Source organism: Protopterus annectens, chromosome 1.part0 (genome assembly GCF_019279795.1).
Source record: "Protopterus annectens isolate FY-2018-M chromosome 1.part0, PAN1.0, whole genome shotgun sequence".
Taxonomy (NCBI): Eukaryota; Metazoa; Chordata; order Ceratodontiformes; family Protopteridae; genus Protopterus; species Protopterus annectens.
In genome coordinates this window covers 519962530-519983660 of record NC_056725.1, presented here as the reverse complement: position 1 = coordinate 519983660, position 21131 = coordinate 519962530, and the positions used below count along the sequence as shown (strand labels likewise).

Sequence of the window (21131 nt, the reverse complement as noted above, 5' to 3'; positions counted from 1 at the left end):
TAGGTTCATACTAGGCTATCTGCCCGAGGGCATTTATAAGCCTAGCCCATTGTTTTGTGGCTTACGCCACCCCTTTAGTATGGGGAACTATACCCATTATTTTGCTGTGCCTCTGTCGAGCAGTGACACTGAGGTAATTCCTGGGGTATATCTGCGATCTCCCATCCATTGGTCAAGATTTCTCTTGAACAAGGCCAGCGAGGTGCACTGCCTCACATGTACCGGGATTTTGTTCCACAGCATAGGGAGTCTTTGGGTGATGAATCTATCCCTCCAGCACGTCCTATTAATAGCCGTGTCGAGGTTTAAGTCTCCGCCCTTGTGGCTCTGATGGATCTAGATTTTTGAGGTGAAGCATATTCATCAAATCTGGGTTTGACATGGCCTTGTATGTTAGGCAAAGGTCACCTCTGAGCATGTGGCGACTGAATAGAGCTGGAGTTCTTTCAGTCGGGCAGCATAGGACAGATTTTTGAGACCCTTTATCCTTTTGGTGAGGAACTTTTGTGGCCTCTCCAGCTGCTGCAAGTGTCGGGTCAGATACATTCCGAATGGGGCATTGTACTCAATCATTGGTCTGATGAGTGATGAGTAAAGGGAGACTATGACCTCCCTTGATCTAGATGAGAATCCCTTCATGATAAGGTTGGCAATGTAGAAGGACTTCCTAACTACTTTAGCTACATGGGTGTCGAATGACAGACTACTATCAACCTGGGTCCCCAGGTCCCTGATAACTTCTTCTGTGCTCAGTGGATTGCCACCTATTTGGTAGCTAGGGGTAACCTTGTTTTTCCCGAAGGGTATGACAGTGCATTTTTTGGCATTTAATTTTAGGCCGTGGCTCTGGCACCAGTTATCCGTTTCTGTGAGACCCTTCTGAAGGATATCTGTGTCAGATGTGTTTTCTACTATGGCGCCCAGTTTGCAGTCATCTGCAAACTTTGTCAGCCATAACCCTTCTGTGTTTGCTTGTACTTCGGAAAAGTAGATGCCAAACAAGAGTGGGCCCAGGACTGAGCCCTGTGGGACACCACTTGTGACAGGCTTTGAGTCTGACATGGCGCCAGCAACTCTGACCCTGTGGGTTCTGTCACTCAGCCAGTTTGCAACCCATCTTGTGATGTATGGGTTAACATTTAAGCTGATGAGTTTTTCAATGATACCCGAGTGGGGTATTGTATCGAAGGCCTTAGCCAGATCGAGGTAGGCTGTATGGACTGCCTTTCCCTCATCAATGGCTTTGGTGACGGTTTCAAAAAAGTCAACCAAGTTTAAAAGGCATGATCTGCCTTTGACAAAGCCAAACTGGGTTGGATCCAAAGTCTGCAAATTCCCTATGTCTTTATTTATGAGGTCCATTATGATCCTCTCCATGGCTTTGCAGATAAGGCTTGTCAAGCTAATGGGCGGTAATTTCCAGGGTCTGTGGAGGCACCGCCTTTGTGAAGTGGGACCACAGTTGCAGTGCGCCACTCCTGGCACGTATCCAGAGGTAAGACTTTGATTAAACAGCTGTCCTAGCTGTGGGTTTAATTCCTCATTGAGTTCGTGGAGCACACAGGCGGGGAGACCATCGGGTCCGATGGATGCTGTGTTATTAGCTTTGGTGAGAGCAGTTCTCACTTGGGCTGGAGATGTTTGGGGGCTGCACTCATTTGGTATAGATATCTCTCCTTTGGGGAGGGGAGAAGTTTGCACTGAACCTGTCAGCCAGTATGTTGGCAATGTCTGTAGGATCAGTAATCTTCACATCATTTTGAACTAGTTCTGAGCATATCTGGGAGTTTCCTCCTAGGTTTCTAACATAGCTAAAGAAGGCCTTATGATTGTCTTTTGAGTCTTTAGCTATTTTTCTCTCAAAATTTGCTTTGGATGATTTTATGAGAGCTCTTAGTTTTTACTTATAGTGATCAAGGGTGTCTTACCTTTTAAGGATTTTGCTCTATCTTGTAGTAGCTTCCTCCTTTTGTTGTAGAGTTTGTTTATGGCTGGGGTCCACCAGACTGGACGCTTGCCTTTGGTACAAAGAGTCTTTGTTTTGCTTGGGATTGCCTTATCCATGCAGTCCTGCAGGTGCTGGTAGAAGGCATTTGTAAGTGATTCAGCGGCTTGAGTATTGTTTTCCACGGCTCGGGGCCTGAAAGGAGACCACACTAGTCTTTAGAAGTGTGAAGTCGGCTTTTGAGAAGTTCTTTACTGTGGTCTTTTTATTTCAGGTGGGGTGGGATGAGGACCTCCAGCGAGATTAGTTTGTGATCTGATCTCACCAGTGAGGGGTATACTTCCGGTGTTGAACATTGTGCTCCCATGTTCGTGATGATGAGATCAAGTATGTTATCTCCTCTTGTGGGGATGGTGACTAGTTGTTCCATGGCATTTGAGTTTATGAATTCCAGGAACTTTTGGGCTAGGGTGTTTGGGCTTGAGTAGTGTTCCCAGTCTATATTAGGGTAATTGAAGTCACCTAGTATGATGGTGTTTGGTGATACATTTATCCCCTCTAGTGTTTTCAGGAAGGCCATGTGAGTTTCCTGAGTTTGTGAGGGTGGCCTGTAACATGCTACAATTTGCAGAGCAGTCTTGCCTATGGTTAATTGCACCTGGATGGTCTCCGATGCATCGTGCGTTGCCACCAGTCTTGAGGTGTGGGTGTCCTTGATGAATATGGATACCCCCTCCTTTCTTGGTATTGTCCGGATTTTGGGGCCGGAACGCATGATATGAGGTAAAACCTGATAGCGCTGGGGTGCTCTCAGGAGCCTTGAACCAGGTTTCTGTCACAGCACAGACATCGATGTTCTCCATACTGAGAAGGGCCTCGAGTGCGTGCATTTTGAGATTTAGACTTCTGGCATTGAGCAGCATTACCCTTAGTTTTTTCCTTTTTGTGTTCTAGGGTGGTAGGTTTAGAATTTGAGCCTTGCCTAAAAAGGCACTATGGGGTGGCAAGAGCCTTTGCCAATATCCGAATCCCAGGGTGACAGGTGCAAGCCGTCCCTTGCGAAGCAGCGTGGCTTGTCCAGCATGTCATCCCAGGCAGACAGATACTGGATCCCCTTTGAATGACACCAGTGTTTAAGCCAATTGTTAAAGCTGATCATCTTATCTCTGTATTGTGGCATCATTCTTGGTGAAGGTAGGATACTGCTCAAGGTCAGGGTCATACCTGCCTGGGCTACATAATCAGAGAGCTCCTCAATGTCTCTTTTCATGTAGTCCAAGGAGGTGCGTCTCAGGTCGCTTTACACCAGCGTGGACAATGACTGAGTCATATTTGTACCTGCTGTTGAGAGACCTGAGTGCTTGCATTATGTGGCGGATTCTAGCGCCCGACAGGCAGCTTACTGTGACCTTCTCCTTACTCAGTCTGGTGAGCGGGACATCAGTGTGTCTGACTATGGAGTCACCAATGGCTAGTGTGTCTGGCATTGTGTTTGGCCTTAAGGGCTGTGACTGTTTGACACTCTGACTGTGAGGTCTATGTGTTGCGGGTGTTGTGTTCTGAGGTGGTGGTTGTTTGGGTGTCTGCTTTGGTGGCCTCTGCTGTTTTGGCAGATTTTTGATCAGAGCCTCCGAGTATGTCTTTGTGTGTTTATGTGTATGATTTGAGGTTGTAATGGTACTATGTGAGACTGGGTCTATAGTGTGTGTGGTAACCTTCTCCTCCTGACTGGTCTTGCCAGTCCTATGTTGAGAGAGCTCAGCCTCCAGTTTGGCCGTATAGTTGCATCTCTCGCATGTATTTGTGTTTTGTGGGAGGAGGAAAGGGTTGTTCAGTGTACATGAGGCAATTGAAACATTGCCTCAATATTCCCAGGTTCACCAGCTGAGTAGGAGAGGACACTAGCAACTGATCCCTCAACATGCTAGAAGGGTAGACGAAAAACTTTAAAAAAAGATTCCGGGGACGTGGGTGACCGAGAAATGGGGGTTGCCTTTTGGGGTACTATCTATGACAAGAGTGCCGTATCAAGGTAATAAGTACTGTAGGAGCAAGTGCTAGGTTTAATAGATAGAGAATAGTCAACTTGGAGTCAAGTAGAGTTGATCTTTTTAGTTATAGGATACGCTGATTTGATCAGTAGTATAGTTCGAGGAAGGTAGTTTTAAGGGAAAATTTGAAGAGTGGACTTTAGGTAGCCGAATAGTTTAAACCTGCTTAACCGGCACTGCCCTAGTGTGCAACAGTGGCAGCTCCGCTCTAAATCAGCTTAACGCTGCTTTATACCAGGGGGCTGGAAAAAGCTAGAAACTGGCCCAAAACGACCAATAAACTACTAGTTACTGGCTGAAACCTCACAAAACTGGACAAAAGGCAGCTCAATGCTTCCCACTCCCACTGGTAAGCAAGGTAGCTTCCCTTCCCCCAAATAAGGCAAGGAAACAGTACACAGGAACTACAACCAAAGCCCAGGAATCAGCAACTCTGAAACAGCCCCCATGCTAAAGTATAACAGTGTCCAAGATGCAGAAACCTTTACAAATGTACTCTATGAGCACCTACAAGGATGCATGGATCGTGCCATCCCTAGCAAAACCAAGACTCACTCCCCTAAGAGAAGGAAACCAGTCTGGTGGACCCCTGCCATAAACAGGCTATACAAGAGGAGGAGGAAACTAGTTCAGAAAAAAAGCAAATCCCAAGAAGGAAAGACATCCCTGATCAGTATCAGTAAGAAACTAAGGTCCCTTATAAAATCCTCCAAGGCTAACTTTGAAAGAAAAATAGCCAAGGATTCAAAAAAATAACCACAAAGCCTTCTTTAGTTATGTCAAGAATCTAAGTGGCAACTCGCAGATATGCTCTGAGCTAGTGCAAAATAACACAAAATATACTGAACCCACTGATATTGCCAACATCCTGGCATATAGATTCAGTGCAAACTTCACCCCCCTCTCACTCCCAAAAGGGCCCACAACAATACCGGAAAAGTGTAGTATCCCGGAAATCACAGATGCACAGGTGAAGACAACCCTTTCAAAAACCAAAAGCACAGCATCAATGGGGCCAGATGGTGTCCCAGGCTGCATCTTGCATGAACTACAGAACAAACTAACCCCCCACCTAAACACAATGCTCAGCCACAGGCTACGTGCCCATAGAATGGCACATAGCAACGGTTATTCTGCTTCACAAAGGAGGGGCCACAACTGACCCTGGTAACTATCGCCCCATAAGCCTGACTAGACTGGTCTGCAAGGCTATGGAGCCCATCATCATGGAACTCATTTACAAAGACATTGGGAACCTCCAAACACTTGACCCGACCCAGTTCGGCTTTGTTAAGGGCAGATCATGCCTACTAAACCTGGTTGACTTCTTTGAGGCAGTCACCGAGGCCATAGATGAAGGGAAGGTAGTTCACACAGCCTACCTTGACCTCGCCAAGGCTTTTGATACCATTCCCCACTCTGGAATTATAGAAAAACTCACCAGCCTGAACATAAACCCCTACGTCACGAGATGGGTTGCCAACTGGCTTACAGACAGAACTCACACAGTAAGAATAGAGGGCTCCAGGTTAGACTCTAAACCAGTCACAAGTGGTGTCCCACAAGGCTCAGTCCTGGGACCCCTACTGTTTGGCATATTCTTCTCAGAAGTACAGGCAAACACAGGAGGACTATGGCTAACCAAGTTCGCCGATGACTGCTAAGTTGGAGCCTTAACTGACTCTCCGGCTGACATGGACATTCTCCAAAAGGGCCATACTGAGACTGACACCTGGTGTCAAAGTCATGGTCTCAAGCTAAATGCCAAAAAATGCATAGTCATCCCATTTGGGAAAATCAAAACACCCATGAATTACCACATAGGTGGCAGCCCCCTTAATACAGAAGAGGTAATAAGAGATCTGGGGACCCAGGTAGACAATAATCTCTCCTTTGACAATCATATTGCCAAAGTAGTTAGGAAATCCTTCTATGTAGCCCATCTAATTACTAAAGGGTTCGCATCTAGAAATAAAGAGGTTATAGTCCCCCTCTACTCATCACTCATCAGACCCATCATAGAGTATAATGCCCCATTTCGGATGTACCTCACAAGACACTTCCAACAGCTGGAAAGACCACAAAAGTACCTCACCAAGAGGATTACTGGCCTCAAACATATGTCCTATGCAGCCCGACTGGAAAAACTCCAAGCTGTACTCAGTCACATATTGCTTACTCAGAGGTGATCTCTGCCTGACTTACAAAGCCATGTCCAACTCAGAATTGATGGACATGCTCCACCTAAAGAAATCCAAGTCACTGCAAGCCACTCGCTCTAGTGAGCTAAAACCTGCCACAACAATAAATAGAACATGCTGGAGGGATAGATTCCCATCACAGAGACTCCCCATGCTTTGAACAAAATTCCTAACTACATTAGGCAGAGCCCCTCACTAACACTTTTCAAGAGAAACCTTGACAAGTGGATGGGTAACAGAAAATACACCCCTGGGATCACTTCATTGGCTCTTCTTGACAGAGGCTCAGTTAATTAATCAATGGGGCGGCGAAAGCTGACACTTTGGCTAGGCTTATAAATGCCCTTGGGCAGATAGCCTAGTACCTTACCTATGAACCTATGGTATTAAAACAGACTATTAAACAGTAGAAAGAAAGGAAGGCAAAAAAAACCTACCAGTGTGAAACTTAAAACAAGAGGAAAGAAAATTAAGTTTGAGAGAAAAGGTTAGTATGAAAGTTTTGATACTACTCACACTAAACAAAAATTGCTTGAGAGGTACTGAAACCTGTGTCTTGTTCGTGAAGGCAGCAAATGAGATCTGAGGTTTTGGGAATACAGCAGAGCGTTATGGGTAAAGGAAGGAGCTCAAGAGCCGGATCCCAAATCTGAAATAAGCAGCAGAGTCGGATACGAGGATTGGATCTGAACCCATACATTGAGAAGGAATGAGAAGGACATCATCAAATAATCCTTCAATAACATCTTGACGAAGGAGTTGGGAGGAAAACATCACTAGAATCACATCCCATGGGAAGAAACCTGGAAAGACTAAGCCAAAGCCACCATTTCCACTGAATAAGCTAACTGAGGTGGGCTCCTTTCCTTTAGTTGCTTGAGAGGGTAATCCTGAAACAGAAGACTGAGGCAGTTACTTTCTGCCAGGTTGGAACATATTGCTCTATAATCCCCTTATAATCAAAGGTGAACTGAGGCATTTGTATAAAAAACACCTCAAGAGGTTCACAGGTATCAGGACCTACTCTACAACCCATACCTATCCTCCTTTGAGATCAAACCTGTCAAAATGTACTGAACTGTCACTGAAGTTGTCCACTAACTACAAGAATGATAGCAATTTCTAAAGGTTCAAGCATTTCAGATAGTGCAACCAAAATATGTTCTTCATAATGAACACTGCTGCAGTAGCCTTAGCTATATATGGGGGTTATACCCTTCAAGGATATAACAGCCAGCAGCTTCAAATGCTTCAGGTAACCTCCCACACTGTCAAGCAGCTTGAGATGAGCTGACTAAAGAACAAGTTTGGACATGAAGACCTTCAGACCTTTACTGCTGAAGAGTATGGTCCTTTGAGGCTTTTGAGGATCAACTGTTGTGGCTTGTGCTTTCCTTTGCTGGGCAAATAACTTTCCTCTGGGGGAAAACCTTCCATTTTCGTGTATTTACTGATGTTTTGTTTCCTTCCTCTTCAGGAAAGTTATTTTAAAGCTAGCAGTGCTGTGTTTAAATTAACTGTCTTGAGACTGTAATGTACTTTTATGCAAAGCACACATTTTTTGTCAGTTTTAAAGTAAAGTACTTTTTACTGTGTTTTTCTGTCAAAAAATTAAATTCTGTGGACCTGTAGTTTTACCAGCATTTCCTGCTTGTCTCTACCAGGAGAGAGGCAATATTTATGTCTTGACCATGGAACAGATTGTCGGTCCTACAGCAGGTCCTTCTTCCAGCCACAAAATGAAAAAGTTAATCAAATAGCCTTTGCAACCACAGCAAACTAGCAATTTGCCTTAGCTGTAGGCAAGTGTCTCTGCTGTGGTCATTTGCTGTACCTCAGACCACTCATCTATTACCCAGAATCCGCCTGGTGTAGCTCATACAACTACTGTGGAGTGGGGATTAGCCACATCCTCTGTGGGTGTTGGGAGCCCCCTCACTGAACAATGGAGAGCCTCTCTTCCTGGTGTATGTCAGAATGCTGTGCCCATCTCTGGGGAAGCAGTGGCTGCTTAAGTAATACGGGTGACATTTTTCATGTCAGTAAGAAACAGAGAACCAAACATGTATCTGCTCCTCCTCAAATTTCTTTGGATAGCAGTAGTTTACTGAAGCTGCTTCAGGATTTAAGTCAGGCTACTGATCTTTCTTGTAGAGTAGTTGCTAGTAAAAAAAGTGATGCCTCTTCCTGAAGAAATTCAAGATTTTGAATCTGAACAGCAGAGTGCAGGGGCAGATTCAGTGTTTTGTCCTCAGACTTCAGACTCGGAGCAGAGGCCAGTTTCTGATTTTTCCTGGGTGGGGGGGGTCTCTCTCTCAAACTACTGCTAGAATGTCCTGATGTTTTCAGTGGGAGAACACTAAGGTTTCTCAGTCTCTCAGAAAATACTTTGAATGGTTACAAAAAGATTTTCCAGAACCTACACCTATTCCTCTTGTCCTGTCTACTTTCGAGGATGTGTGCCAGCAATTTTCCCCAATAGTCAGCCAGCTGTCCCTAAAAAGGCAGATAGGATGTATAAAGTTTCTCAGGCTTTTAAATGTTTATACATTGTTCCCAAACCTGACCTAGCAGCTACAGCCTTAGTTGACTCCACTGCTGCTAAGCACTTATTTAATTCCAATCCTATTCTTCCTAATAAGGATTGGAACATTTATTGATAGGTATTGGAAAAAGTGTGTACTTCTGCAACTTTAACTTTCAGAATTTTAAATTGTCAGGCTCATATGTTGAAGTTTGTTCTGACATAGTGTAAAAGTGTAAGGAATGTTTTGTCTACAGTTTCTTCTTGTAAAGAAAAAAAAGACAGTTTTAAATAACTTGGTTTCTTCTATCGCACAGGACACTACTCTGTTTGCAGTGTGTGTATACAATTCTGTTGAAATTTCATCCAGGGCTGTGGCCACTGGTACCATTTTAAGGAGATTTGCTTGGCTGTGGCCACTGGTACCATTTTAAGAAGGTTTGCCTGGCTGCATTCTGAGAACTTCCCTGATGGTTTACACATGAGATTCTAAATTCTCCCTTGGATGTTTAGTGTTTGACCCCTCTGTTGCAGAGGTGATAAGGTGAATCCAGGGAATCTCGAAGATTTTTCAGCCCCCCCCCTTTCCAAATGGTCCAAGGGATTTTCTTTCTCCTTATCCATTTTTGGCAAAACAAAGAATAAACAGTCTCAACAGAGTTCAAGTAAACAGATGTTTAAGAAGTGGCAAGGGGGTACCAAAAAGAAGTCTCAAACCTCCCAAAACCAAGGACAGTCCAACAATTCTGAATGACTATTCAATGGACCTTGTGACTCCCTCCCACCCTGGCCCCTATTCTCTTCCAGAAAGACCTACTGTTTCAGAAAAATGGGTTCTTCATTAGGGTTACAGATGGCCGTTGGAGAAAATTCCCCTTTTCTGGGAAGTCATTCCTCACCCCAGCAGATCAGAGTCTGTTTCCTCTTGTTCATCACATGCTGGCCCAAGGAATGACAGAACTAGTTCCTCCTTCCCAGGTGTGAAGAGCTTTTATTAAAGGATGTTCCTAGTGTAAGGAAAAGAAAATGCTTCGACACCAGTTCTGGATTGTTCTTTCCTAAACACGTTTTTGATAGTGCCCAAATTCAAAATGATGTCACTTCACAATCTGTTACCTTTTCTTACTCTTCCAAGTTTCCAGGTAACACTAGATTTAAAAGATGATTATCAGCACATCCCTAGTCATCCACACTGCAGGTGTTCATTAAGGTTGTGTGCCTGGATTAAATTATCAGTTCTCTGTCTTACCCTTTGCACTATCTACTGCACCAAGAGTGTTCACAAAGTGTCTGGTTCCAGCTGAAGCTCATTGCAGGTTACATGGTATCCATATTTGAATGACTTATCTTTTCAGAGTCGTTTTCAAAATGTCAGGAGTCTCATTCTTGGGTGAGAGATCTCTTCCACAAGCTGAGATTTCAAGAGAACATTCAAAAGTCTCTCAACTCCCTCATACAGGAATGTATTCTTGGGATGTTAACTAGACTCCACAGGAAAAAAAATAGTGCCTTATTTGATCTGTTTCGAAGGTTTTTCACTCATACTTCGTTCACTGCAAGGTAATACCTCAGAATTTTGGGTCTCACAACATCTATGCCTCATAAGATACTCCTGGCAAGACACCACACAAGAAAGATACAGTGGCATCTGAAATCTTGTCCCAGCATCAACACCCTTTATCTTTTCATCTCGCAGTACTGGGCTTTAGTGGAGACAACAGAAATCCTAGTTCTCTCCTCCTTCGTCCCGGCTTAAAAGCAGTCAGTCATCACAGAGGCTTTGAACTTTGCTTGGGAAGCAGTTTCAGGAGGGATGAAAGTGCCACGGGTGAGGGACAGCAAGGGCAGATGGAAGTACATAATTATCAAGGAAATGCTTGCCTTGATCATGGCACTCAACTCTCTGAACCATCTTTTGTACCCAGGAACTCCTCAATATAGACAACACCACAACCATGTACTACATCAACAAGCAAGGGGAACAAGGTTGTACTCCCTTTGCAAACTAGTCATGTTAGCATGGGATATAACATGTCCAAGCACAATCTCAGTCTAAAGGCAGCCTACGTTCCGTCAGAGCAAAACTGTGTTGCAGACAAGCTGAGCAGGACCAGGGCAGACTCTCATGAATGTAAACTAGATAAGAGTCTTCTATGATTCGATCCATCTGTGGGGAGTTCCTCAAGCAGACTACTTTGCCTCTGCTGTCATCAACTGGCAAAATTCTGTTCCAAGACTTCATGCAAGAAGGCCTGAAAGACAAACACCTTTTCTTTGGACAAAAATATTTCTGTATGCTTTCCACCTTTTCTAATACTATTCAGGGTACTTCTGAAGATTCAGAAGGAATCCTCCAAGATAATTGTGATTCCCTCCTGGCCCAGGAAAACATGTTTTCCCTTCTTTGTGGAAATGGGCAGGGGAAATTACCACAAGCTTCCTCACAGAATGGATCTGCTCACACAAGAACAATGGTGTTTGATGCACCCTGATATCAATCTTCAACTGACTGCCTTGATGATGGGGTTTTAATTCCTTTTAGCCAGTAGTTTTCTGAGGATGTGCAGCAGGTACTAATGGAGGCAAGAAAGGCTGCTACTAGAAGATTACCTATTAGCAAATTGACAAAGTTTTCTAGTTGGCGCCAACAACATAACCAGCACCCATTCGGGGCTAGTTGTTCTCTGGTTTTACAGTATTTGTGAGTTACAATCCCATGGCTTTTCTTACTCTTCTATCAAGATTCACTTATCAGTCATTTCAGCATGTCTGCCCATGGATCCTCCTCTTTCAAGGCAGTATCGTGACAAAATGTTCTTGAAAGGGATTTTGAAAAAGAAGCCTCCAAATAAACTGGTGACCCCTCCCAGGAATCTTAATTTTTTTGTTAGAGAAGCAAACACTTGCTCCCCTTGAATCAGCTAATCTGACTGACTTAAGGTTCTTAGCATGAAGAACAACTTACTGATTGCTCTGACCTCTGTAAGAAGCATATCTGAGTTGCAAGCTCAAAGTGAGTCAACCCTACCCCATTTTCCATACGGACATGGTTTCTTTGAGAACTAATCCTTCTTTTATGCTTAAAGTGGTATCAAAGTTTACTTTCAGCCAAACTATCCATCTACCCGTTTTCTCTCCTGAACCTAAAAATGAGGTAGAAAGGATACTCCATACCTCAGATGTCCACAGACAATTCAGATACTATCTTGACAGAACTAAGTCTTTCAGTTCTTCAGATCAAATGTTCATTTCTTGTGAAGGAAAGAAGGGACAACCTGTTTCAAAACAGACCATTTCCAAATGGTTGTCTAACAGGCCATTAACTTTCATTATACTCACCTTGACAAATTTATTCCAGGCAGGGTCAAATGCCTCCTCTACCAGGGTTTTGGCTTCACCTATGGCTTTTTGGAAAGGGTTGGATTCTACAAGTATTCTAGAAGCTGCTACTTGGTCCTCTGTTCATACTCTTACTAAGCATTATAAGCTTAATTTCTTCTCCAGGTCTAGATCAAGTTTTGCTAGGACCATTCGTCAGAGGTTCTTGGACTCTTCTTCCTCCTACTAAGGGGAGGCTAAGGCTACTGCAGCAGTGATCAATATGAAGAAAGTACAGTTGTGTACCTACCATAAATGTAGATGTTCGAGTGTATTCACTGTTGCAGTCATTACACTTGGGTTATCCTGCTGGCAGGCGACCCGTAGTCAGCCCGAGTTCCAAAGTCTTGGTCCGGCGTCGGTTGCTGTCACCTCTTCCCTGACGTCAGTGCTCCAGGGGTATAAAATTTGCAACCGATGCCATTTTCTTCAGTTTTTCTTGCCCCAGATGTCAGGTGCCCCCCAGATATGAAGGCTGTAAAGATAAAAATATGCCAAACCACCATGCATATATCATAAAAACATTTTCTTCTTCTAAAAGCAAATACACCACATAAGTTGTATAGAGTTGAGAAGTACAGAATAGTCCCAGCAAAGAGGGGGATGGTGGGTGGGTAACCAGGACTGCAACAGTGAATACACTCGAACATCTACATTTATGGTAGGTACACAACTGTACTATGTTCATCGTGTTTCACTGTTGCAGTCATTACACTTGGGTAGAATCTCAAAGCTTAGGCAGGGTGGCTGGGTCTAGATTGGACTTGGCGAGGCTAACAAGCCCTGCAGAACTGCAGTGGCAAAGCCTGCTCTGGATTTGGAGTAGAGAGGTAGGTGGTAGTGCTTGGTAAAAGTGTGCACTGAGCTCCAGGTTGCAGCTTCTAATATGTCTTTGGTTGGTACCCCTCTGAGAAAAGCTGCTGAAGTGGCTGCTGCTCTGGTAGAATGAGGCCTAATGCCCTTAGGCACAGATTTGCCATGTTGTGCATAACAACAGCGGATGCAGTGTCCTATCCATTTGGAGATTGTCTGCTTTGTAATAGGTTTTCCTTGTGATCCTGCAGCTTATGCTACAAACAGTTGCTCAGTTTTTTTGAAAGCTTTTGTTTTGTCCAAGTAAAATCGTAGCTGCCTGTGAATATCCAAAGAGTGCATAAGTCTTTCCCCTTTATTCTGGGGATTTGGGTAGAAAGTAGGCAAATGAAGTTTGGTTTAAGGCCACATTGGAGACAACTTTTGGCATGAATGTTGGATTCGTCCTTAGAGAAACCCTGTCCTGGTGAAAAATGAGGAAAGGTTCCACAGCCATCAATGCCTGTAACTCTGAAACTCTTCTTGCTGAAGTTATTGCTAGGAGCAGAGCAGTTTTCCATGACAAGAATTTTAGATCAGCTGTGCTGGCTGGTTCAAAAGGAGGCAATGTTAGTTTTTCTAAAACAAAATTGAGGTCCAAGTAGGTACTGGTGCTCTCCTAGGGGTATTCTTTGCCCCTCTGAGGTACTGTCGTAGTAGAGGATGTGAAAAAAGAAGAGGATCCGTATTGTAATGAGCTGAAATGGCAGAGGCATGGATTTTAATAGAAGAAAAAGATAGGCCTTCGTCCAACATCTCAGTCAGGTATTGTAAAATCTGAGGCATATTAGGGACCAGTGGGTCGAGGCCTTGTGCCTGGTTCCAAGCACAGAATCTCTTCCATTTTTCAGCATAAGATTTCCTGGTGCTGGGTCTCCTGGCTTCCAAAATTACATCCATAACAGCTTTAGAGAGAGGTGCAGTCTGAGTGGCTACATTATCTGCCATGCTGCCAGATTTAAGGTTCTGAGTTGACTGTGCAGAATCTGATTGTTTTGCTGTGTCAGAAGATGAGGGATTTGAGGTAGAGGCCAAGGCGGGCCTTGGGCAAAATCTTTAGGATTGGGTACCAGTGCTGGCGTGGCCACTCTGGTGCAATCAGGATCATTTTTGGCCTCTCTTGTCTGACTTTTAGAAGCACCTTGGTGAGAAGAGGCATCAGAGGGAAGGCATAGACACTCAGATTTTTCCAGTTGAAAGATAGAGCATCCACTTTCCATGCTTGAGAGTGATAAGTCCTTGTGCAAAATTTATGTAATTGGCAATTCTGAGGGGAGGCAAAAAGATTTATGTCTGGGCATCCCCATTCCCTTGTTATCATGTTGAACACTTGTGGAGTTAGCTTCCATTCGTGAGGATCCATGAGATTTCTGCTTAGTTCATCTGCCAGTGTATTTTTTGTTCATGGCAGGAATTGTGCTTGCAGATCTACCTGTTAAGTCAGTGCTGTGTTCCACAAAGTCATGGCTTGTCTGCATAGGGGGTAGGAATGTGTGCCCCCTTGCTTGTTTATGTACCACATAACTGTAGTATTGTCCATCTTTATTAATAATTGTCCTGGATGTATTAGGTTCTTGAAGGCTGTCAGGGCATTCTGTACAGCTAGCATCTCTTTTTGATTGATGTGAAGATGCAGTTGTTCCTTGGGCCACGTGCCCTGAAAACATTTTCCTGCCATATGTGCTCCCCAGGCGTAATCCAATGCATACGTTGTTATTGTCTGCCAGGCTGTAGGTAAGGTGAAAGGCTGACCCTTGTTGAGGTGACATGCCTGTGCCCATCATAGAAACTCCTGTTGAAGGCAGGGAATGAGTGGTATCATTGTTTCCAAGCTGTGGCTGTGCTGAGTCCATACGTTTTTCAGGTACCATTGTAATTTCCTCATATGCAGTTTTGCAAATGATATTAGTAGTATGCAAGATGCCATGAATCCCAAGGCCTGCAGAATTTTTCTTGCAGGGAGTTGGGTCTTTGTTGCCATTATTTTGAAATATTGAGTCAGCTGTTGTTGCTTGTCTGGCGTGAGATAAGCCATCTGGGCCGTTGTATTCAAGCTGGCACCCAAGAATATTATGTTTTGTGAGGGCACTAGTTTTGATTTCCTTTCGTTTACTGTGTACCCTAGTCAACTTAGAAGGTGTTTGACAAATGCCAGATGCTTTAAAAGAATGTCCTTGCTTTCTGCTTGAATAAGGCAGTCGTCCAGGTATGGGTATATTTGAATTCCTCTTTGTCTGCAGTATGCAATTACTGGTGCCAGGCATTTTGTGAAGACCCTGGGCGCAGTAGATAAGCCAAAGGGCAGTGCAGAGAATTGATAATGCGTTGAACCTGCAATGAAGCGGAGGTATCTTCTGCAATTTTGTCGGATAGGGGCATGCAGGTATGCCTCCTTGAGGTCCAACGTTACTAGCCAAGCATTCTTGCCCAGCATGGGAAGAAGCTGCTGTAGTGTTAGCATCTTGAATTTTGGTACTTGCAGATAGGTGTTCAGAACTGAAAGATCCAGAATGGGTCTCCATGCTTTGTCCTTTCTTGGGACTAGAAAGAGTCTCGAGTAAAATCCTTGTCCTTGCTCCCGTGTAGGAACCTGTTGAATGGCGCTCATGTCCATGAGAGCTGTAATTTGTTTTTGTGCCTCTGCCCATTGATTTGGTGGCAGGTTTGGCATTCCTTTTATCCTTGGTAAGGTATGAAAGTGGAATCTGTATCCTTGAGAAACAATGTTTAGGACCCATTTGTCTTTTGTGATGATGTGCCAGTTGTCTGCAAAAAATGCTAATTTTCCTACCAAGGGGGCTGCCAGGAGAGATTTGCTTGGTATTTTGAGGATTGAGTCATTGTGTTTGTCTTCTGCTAGCTTGGGGCCTGGCTTCTCCTCCTTTCTGGGTAGCAGTACCCCATTGGCGAGGTTTGTAAGGGCCTTGTGTCTGACCTCTGCCCCTTGGGCATCTGTATTTGCCCCTCTGTGATCTGTCAGAAGCTGGAAAGGACCAGTTTTTTGTTGGCCAATTTCTGCTGAAACGAGGGGGTTTGTACCTGCAAAAAATCCTTGACCGTCTGCATAGACTTTGCCTTATCCTCCATTTTCTTTAAAACCTCTTCTGCTTTGACACCAAATAATACATCCTGCTGTAAAGGTGCATCCAATAATTTTGCTTTAACATGATCAGGAAGGGTTTGTTCTTTTAACCAAGCATGTCTATGTATGACAGAGCCAGTAACAGCTGCTCTACAGGAAGCTTCCAACGAATCAAATTCGCATTGTAAAGTATGTTTGCCCACCTGTTCAGCTGCATGCAACAGATCCTGCATTTCCTTGAATTCAGACTGTTCAGTATGTGTGCTCATTTTTTTGTTTTAAATGAGACATTAGGAATTGCTGATATTTCAGCATGTGAAACTGACAATTTAATGCTCTCATAGCCAGAGTTGCTGAGGTGTATATTTTCTTTCCCCATCTATCTAGGGCTCTGGAATCCCTTTCAGAGGGCACAGGATTTTTAGCCATAGAAGCTTTAGCTCCCTTAGGACCCTGGGAAATTGTTTCTGGGTCAGCCACAGGGCTTTTATAAAGGAATTTGTGTGAGTCAGGTACTCTGTAGTATCTGTCTGGTTTGGCTGGAGCAGGAGGTAGACAGTCTGGATTTAAACTAGACTCCAAGTAAACATCATCCACAATATCTAAAACTGGAGGGATAGCAAGAGGTCTGTGCTGGGGTAGTAAAAGGAACTCTCTCAGCCTTTTCTTAGAATCAGAGTCACCCTGGCCTTCCCAGTGGAAATGTTCCCTCATGGTATGTAAAGTTTCCCCAAAGGAGTAGTCTTCAGGGGAAGATGGTGAGGGAATAGAGTCTTCAGCATCAGAGTCTTCATAAGGTGGAAAAGTGTAATCCTGTTCCTCAGAAGAATCTGAGGAAACTGAAACCTGGTCAGAGGAAGCATAATCCTCCTCTTGTCTTGGTCTTTTATCAGGAGGGGGATGGGAACCCCTGATTAGGGTAATCAAATCTTCAGCCATCTTAAGCATCTGTTTCTTAGGCATGGGGCCTTGAACTGTAGACTGATGTACAGTCTTCTTAGGTTTTAAAGGAGTTTTAAGCTTAGCATAAGATTTAATGGTGAGTGTAGTCGGTCTGAAGACACCTTCTGCAACCAAAGGCGTTTCCACTGCACCGGGGTCTACTTCTGCTCTGGTGTCGGAAGATGGCTGCGTCGGCCTAGTAGACTCCGCTAGAGAATCCACAGCTGTCTGGGGTTCCAGTTCTGCGGTCGTCATGGGCTGCGTAGGCGCCTCACTGAAAACCGGAAAAACGGCGACAGGCCCAGCAGAGGCCTCGGAGTCTGGTTTGTTCCTAGGCTGCCTGTCCTTATCCTTGCGTTTTTTATGTATGCCGGTCGTCGGCTGCTCCGACGGCATGATATAATTAAATTTCCTACCAAAGTAATGTCGTGGGAAGTCAAAACGGCGTTTGATAGTTTGTTTATTAAACCTAGCACAAAACCGACAACCTGTGACATCGTGGTCTGGGCCTAGGCAAGGAATACAATAGGAATGGAAGTCCTTATGAGGTATTTGCTTCCCACAAGAAATGCAATTGTTAACTTTTTCTGACATCAGACTGAAGCAAGAAAAGGTTCCCCAACGGGGTACTTAGCTTTATTGAAGACTTCGGACTGAAATTCGAATCGAAAATCTCAGGTGTCGGCCGACCGGCACTTGCGAACTGCTTCTGCTTCGGGCACCGCGCGGCAAGAAAGACTGAAGAAAATGGCTTCGGATGCCTCTTATATACCCCTGGCGCACTGACGTCAGGGAAGAAGCGACAGCAACCGACGCCGGACCAAGACTTTGGAATTCAGGCCGGCTGCGGGACTGCCTGACGGCAGGATAACCCAAGTGCGATGACTGCAGCAGGGTAACACGATGAACATGTGTAAAGTTTTCCCCCATCTGTCCAGAGTTCTGGAATCCATATCTGAGGGGACAGGATTTTTGGCAGTGGAAGCTTTAATCCCTTTTGGACCCTGAGAAATAGTTTCTGGGTCCGCAGTGGGGTTTTGTAAAGAAATTTATGAGAGTCAGGGACCCTGTAGTACCTGTCTGGCTTTACCGGTGCAGTGGGTAAAGAATCTGGAGACAGACTGGATTCAGAAAAAACAATCAGCAATATCAAGCACAGAATGGATAGCCAAGGGCCTGTGCTGAGGCAATAGAAGGAAATCTCTGAGCCTTTTCTTGGATTCTGAGTAATCCTGGCTCTCCCAATGGAAGTGTTTCCTCATGGTGTGCAGGGTTTCCCCAAAAGAGTAATCCTCAGGCGGTGAGGCTGAAGGAATGGACTCTTCAGCATCAGAGTCCTCATAGGGAGGGAGAGAATAGCCCTGGTCAGAGGAAGAATCAGAAGAAATGGAAACCTGATCAGAGGAATCATAATCAGTGTCTTGCCTAGGCCTTTTGTCAGGAGGGGGAAGGGAGCCCCAAATTAAAGTAATAAGGTCTTTGGCCATTTTAAGCATCTGTTTCTTAGGCATGGATGACTGTCCTGGAGAATGCTGCACTTGTTTCTTAGTCTTTAATGGTGTTTTTGACTTTGCCTTTGCTCCTGCAGTAGCTTTTATTGTAAGCTGTGAAGGTGTGAAAACACCCTCAGAAGCCGGTGCCTGCTCAGCGGCTCCGGACGTATCGGAGGGTATATTTTCCGTAGGCCCAATACCTTGAGTTTCCACAGGCCTCGGTGTCTCCACGTGGCTGTCGGTTGTGGCCTGTGGCTCTGAGGTAGCGGTTGTCAGGGGCTGCGAAAGCGCCTCACTGAGAACCGGTGACTGGCCTAAAAAAGGCTTCGTCGTCGGTTTTGGACCTCGGATGCCTGTCTTTTTCTTTGTCTTTGCGTTTTTTATACATTCCGGTCGTCGGTTGTTCCGACGGCATTATGTAATTAAATCTTCATCCAAAATAATGTAAAGCAAAATCAAACCGACGTTTAATAGTGCGTTTATTAAATCTATCACAAAACCGACAACTAGTGACGTCGTGGTCAGGGCCTAGGCAAGGAATGCAGTAAGAGTGGAAGCCCTTATCAGGTATTTGCTTCCCACAAGAAATACAATTATTAACTTTTACTGACATCGGTCTCGAGCAAGAAAAAGTTTCCCCAACGGGGTACTTAGCTTTATTGAAGACTTCGGTTCTGAAATTCAATTTTGAAAATCTCAGGAGTCTGCCAACCGGCACTTGCGAACTGCTTATGCTTCGGGCACCTCGCAGCAAGAAAGACTGGGTAAAATGGCGTCGGTTGCAACTTTTATACCCCTGGCGCACTGACGTCAGGGAAGAGGCGACAGCAACCGACGCTGGACCAAGACTTTGGAACTCGGGCCGACTACGGGTCGCCTGCCAGCAGGATAACCCAAGTGTAATGACTGCAACAGTGAAACACGATGAACATCATAGTACAGTTGTGCAAGTTTAACATACCATAACAGTAGATGTTGGAATCATCACTGCTGCAGTAGCTGCTCTCTTCCTCCACCCCCCCCCCTTGTTTTTTTGTGTGTTTTTATGCCAGAATGTACACATTTATTTTTTCTTATTCCAAGTACTGTCCTTTCAGGGCTCAGCCTCCCTTTCTTTGAAGGGCTTTGCACCCAAACTTGTCTTTTAGTCAGTTCATTTCAAGCTGCTTTTACAGTTTGGGCACGTCAAAGGTGCCCTGAAGATTTTGAAGCTGGCTAGCTGTTATATCCTTGAATGGATATAACCTCCACATAGCTAAGGCTACTAAAGCAGTGGTCATTCAAACATCTACTGCTATGGTAAGTTCAACTTGCACAGCAGTACTTTCTGAGGAGAAGCTGTCCATCTGGGTTGCCTGGAACTAGTAACTATCTTAGATGTTTCTGCAACCTCCTCTGAGGCCTCAGAAACAACAGATAGAGCAAGCCTAATGTGTTTTCCTTCAAATGGTTTGCACAAGCAGGTATTCAACTGAAACAACTTGACAGACTACAGATGCAGAAGGTGGAACCTCACCAGGTCTGCCCATACAGGTCTCAGCAAGACTAACAGATACATTAACGTCTTGTGCTCTCTGCCCAATGTTCCCTTAATTATCATCTTTTCTTTCTGGTCACTCTATTTTCACCAGGTATGCCAGTTTGCAGGAAACTGTAAGAAGGCCCTCCACTGGCATGGTTTGCCTGAACAAACCCTCATTTTTTTTTCTAATGCATGTAGGCTTTTAATTTCCAGAACTACTTGATAATTTTTTCTAATGACAGAATAATACAACAGGACATTTACCACTCACTAAACAAAACAGGCATTGTAACTGAAGTTTTTTTTGGGTAGATTTTGTTGTCCGCACACAAATCTCGGATTGCTTTACCAGAGATACCACAAACCTCAGAACTTTTAAAGTTCTAACTTGCAAATCACTGACTTTTAATTCAAAAATGATGATCAAATACCTACAAATGCAATATAAGATTAAAGACGAATTTCCTAAACTGGGTATTTAACGTTCCTTAGAAATTACCTGCAATGGATTAAAAGTCAGACTGAGTATCTACTGTTTCTTGTGGCAAAAATGGCTGCAAATGATGCAAGCAGCTGATTACTTAAAGATCTACACGAGATTAATACCTGGGGAGGAGCAGTAGCTCGGTTCACTGGGAACATCAGCAAAAACCTTCAGCTATTTCTCATAGATAAGGATTTATGCTGCAGCAATGATCCTTACAAAGGAAAAATAAATGAAATGTTCACAAAAAACACTGAGGCCTAGCAAATATTCCGGCCAGTGAAACCACCAGGGTCTGGACAAATAAGCCTAGAGCATGTCTGTGAGGCGAGTCACACTATCACTCAAATTCAAAATTGTGGGGACAAGCCTGGCCAAGGCCAGGAAAGATTCCTGGTTCACCTGGGTATTGGGACACCAAATCCATACTTCACATGGCAGCAAAAGGGCACCCAGACAATCTGAAATAATTCCTTGACCTACACAACATAATGCCTCATCAGCAAGAAAAATTAAGTGAAAAGGTGTCTTAAACCAAAGGAAGAAGACCATGGCTAGGTGCTGCACTGAGGAAGAAAATGAAAATTTGACCCTGCTAAAATGACTGAGACCCTACCAATCTACTGAATGCTCCTACAACCACTCACAGTGACAGTG

At 44.3% G+C, this 21131-nt stretch overlaps 1 protein-coding gene across 1 annotated transcript in view; it reads right to left on the bottom strand.

The window, feature by feature from the left end:
- Positions 1-21131, bottom strand: part of LOC122789622 (serine/threonine-protein phosphatase 2A 56 kDa regulatory subunit delta isoform-like) — a 1584804-nt gene that overhangs the window by 1059226 nt on the left and 504447 nt on the right. The window contains exon 8 of the mRNA XM_044057373.1: positions 20340-20421. Within this exon, the coding sequence (XP_043913308.1) occupies positions 20340-20421 (82 nt within the window). The remainder of the gene's footprint in view (positions 1-20339; positions 20422-21131) is intronic.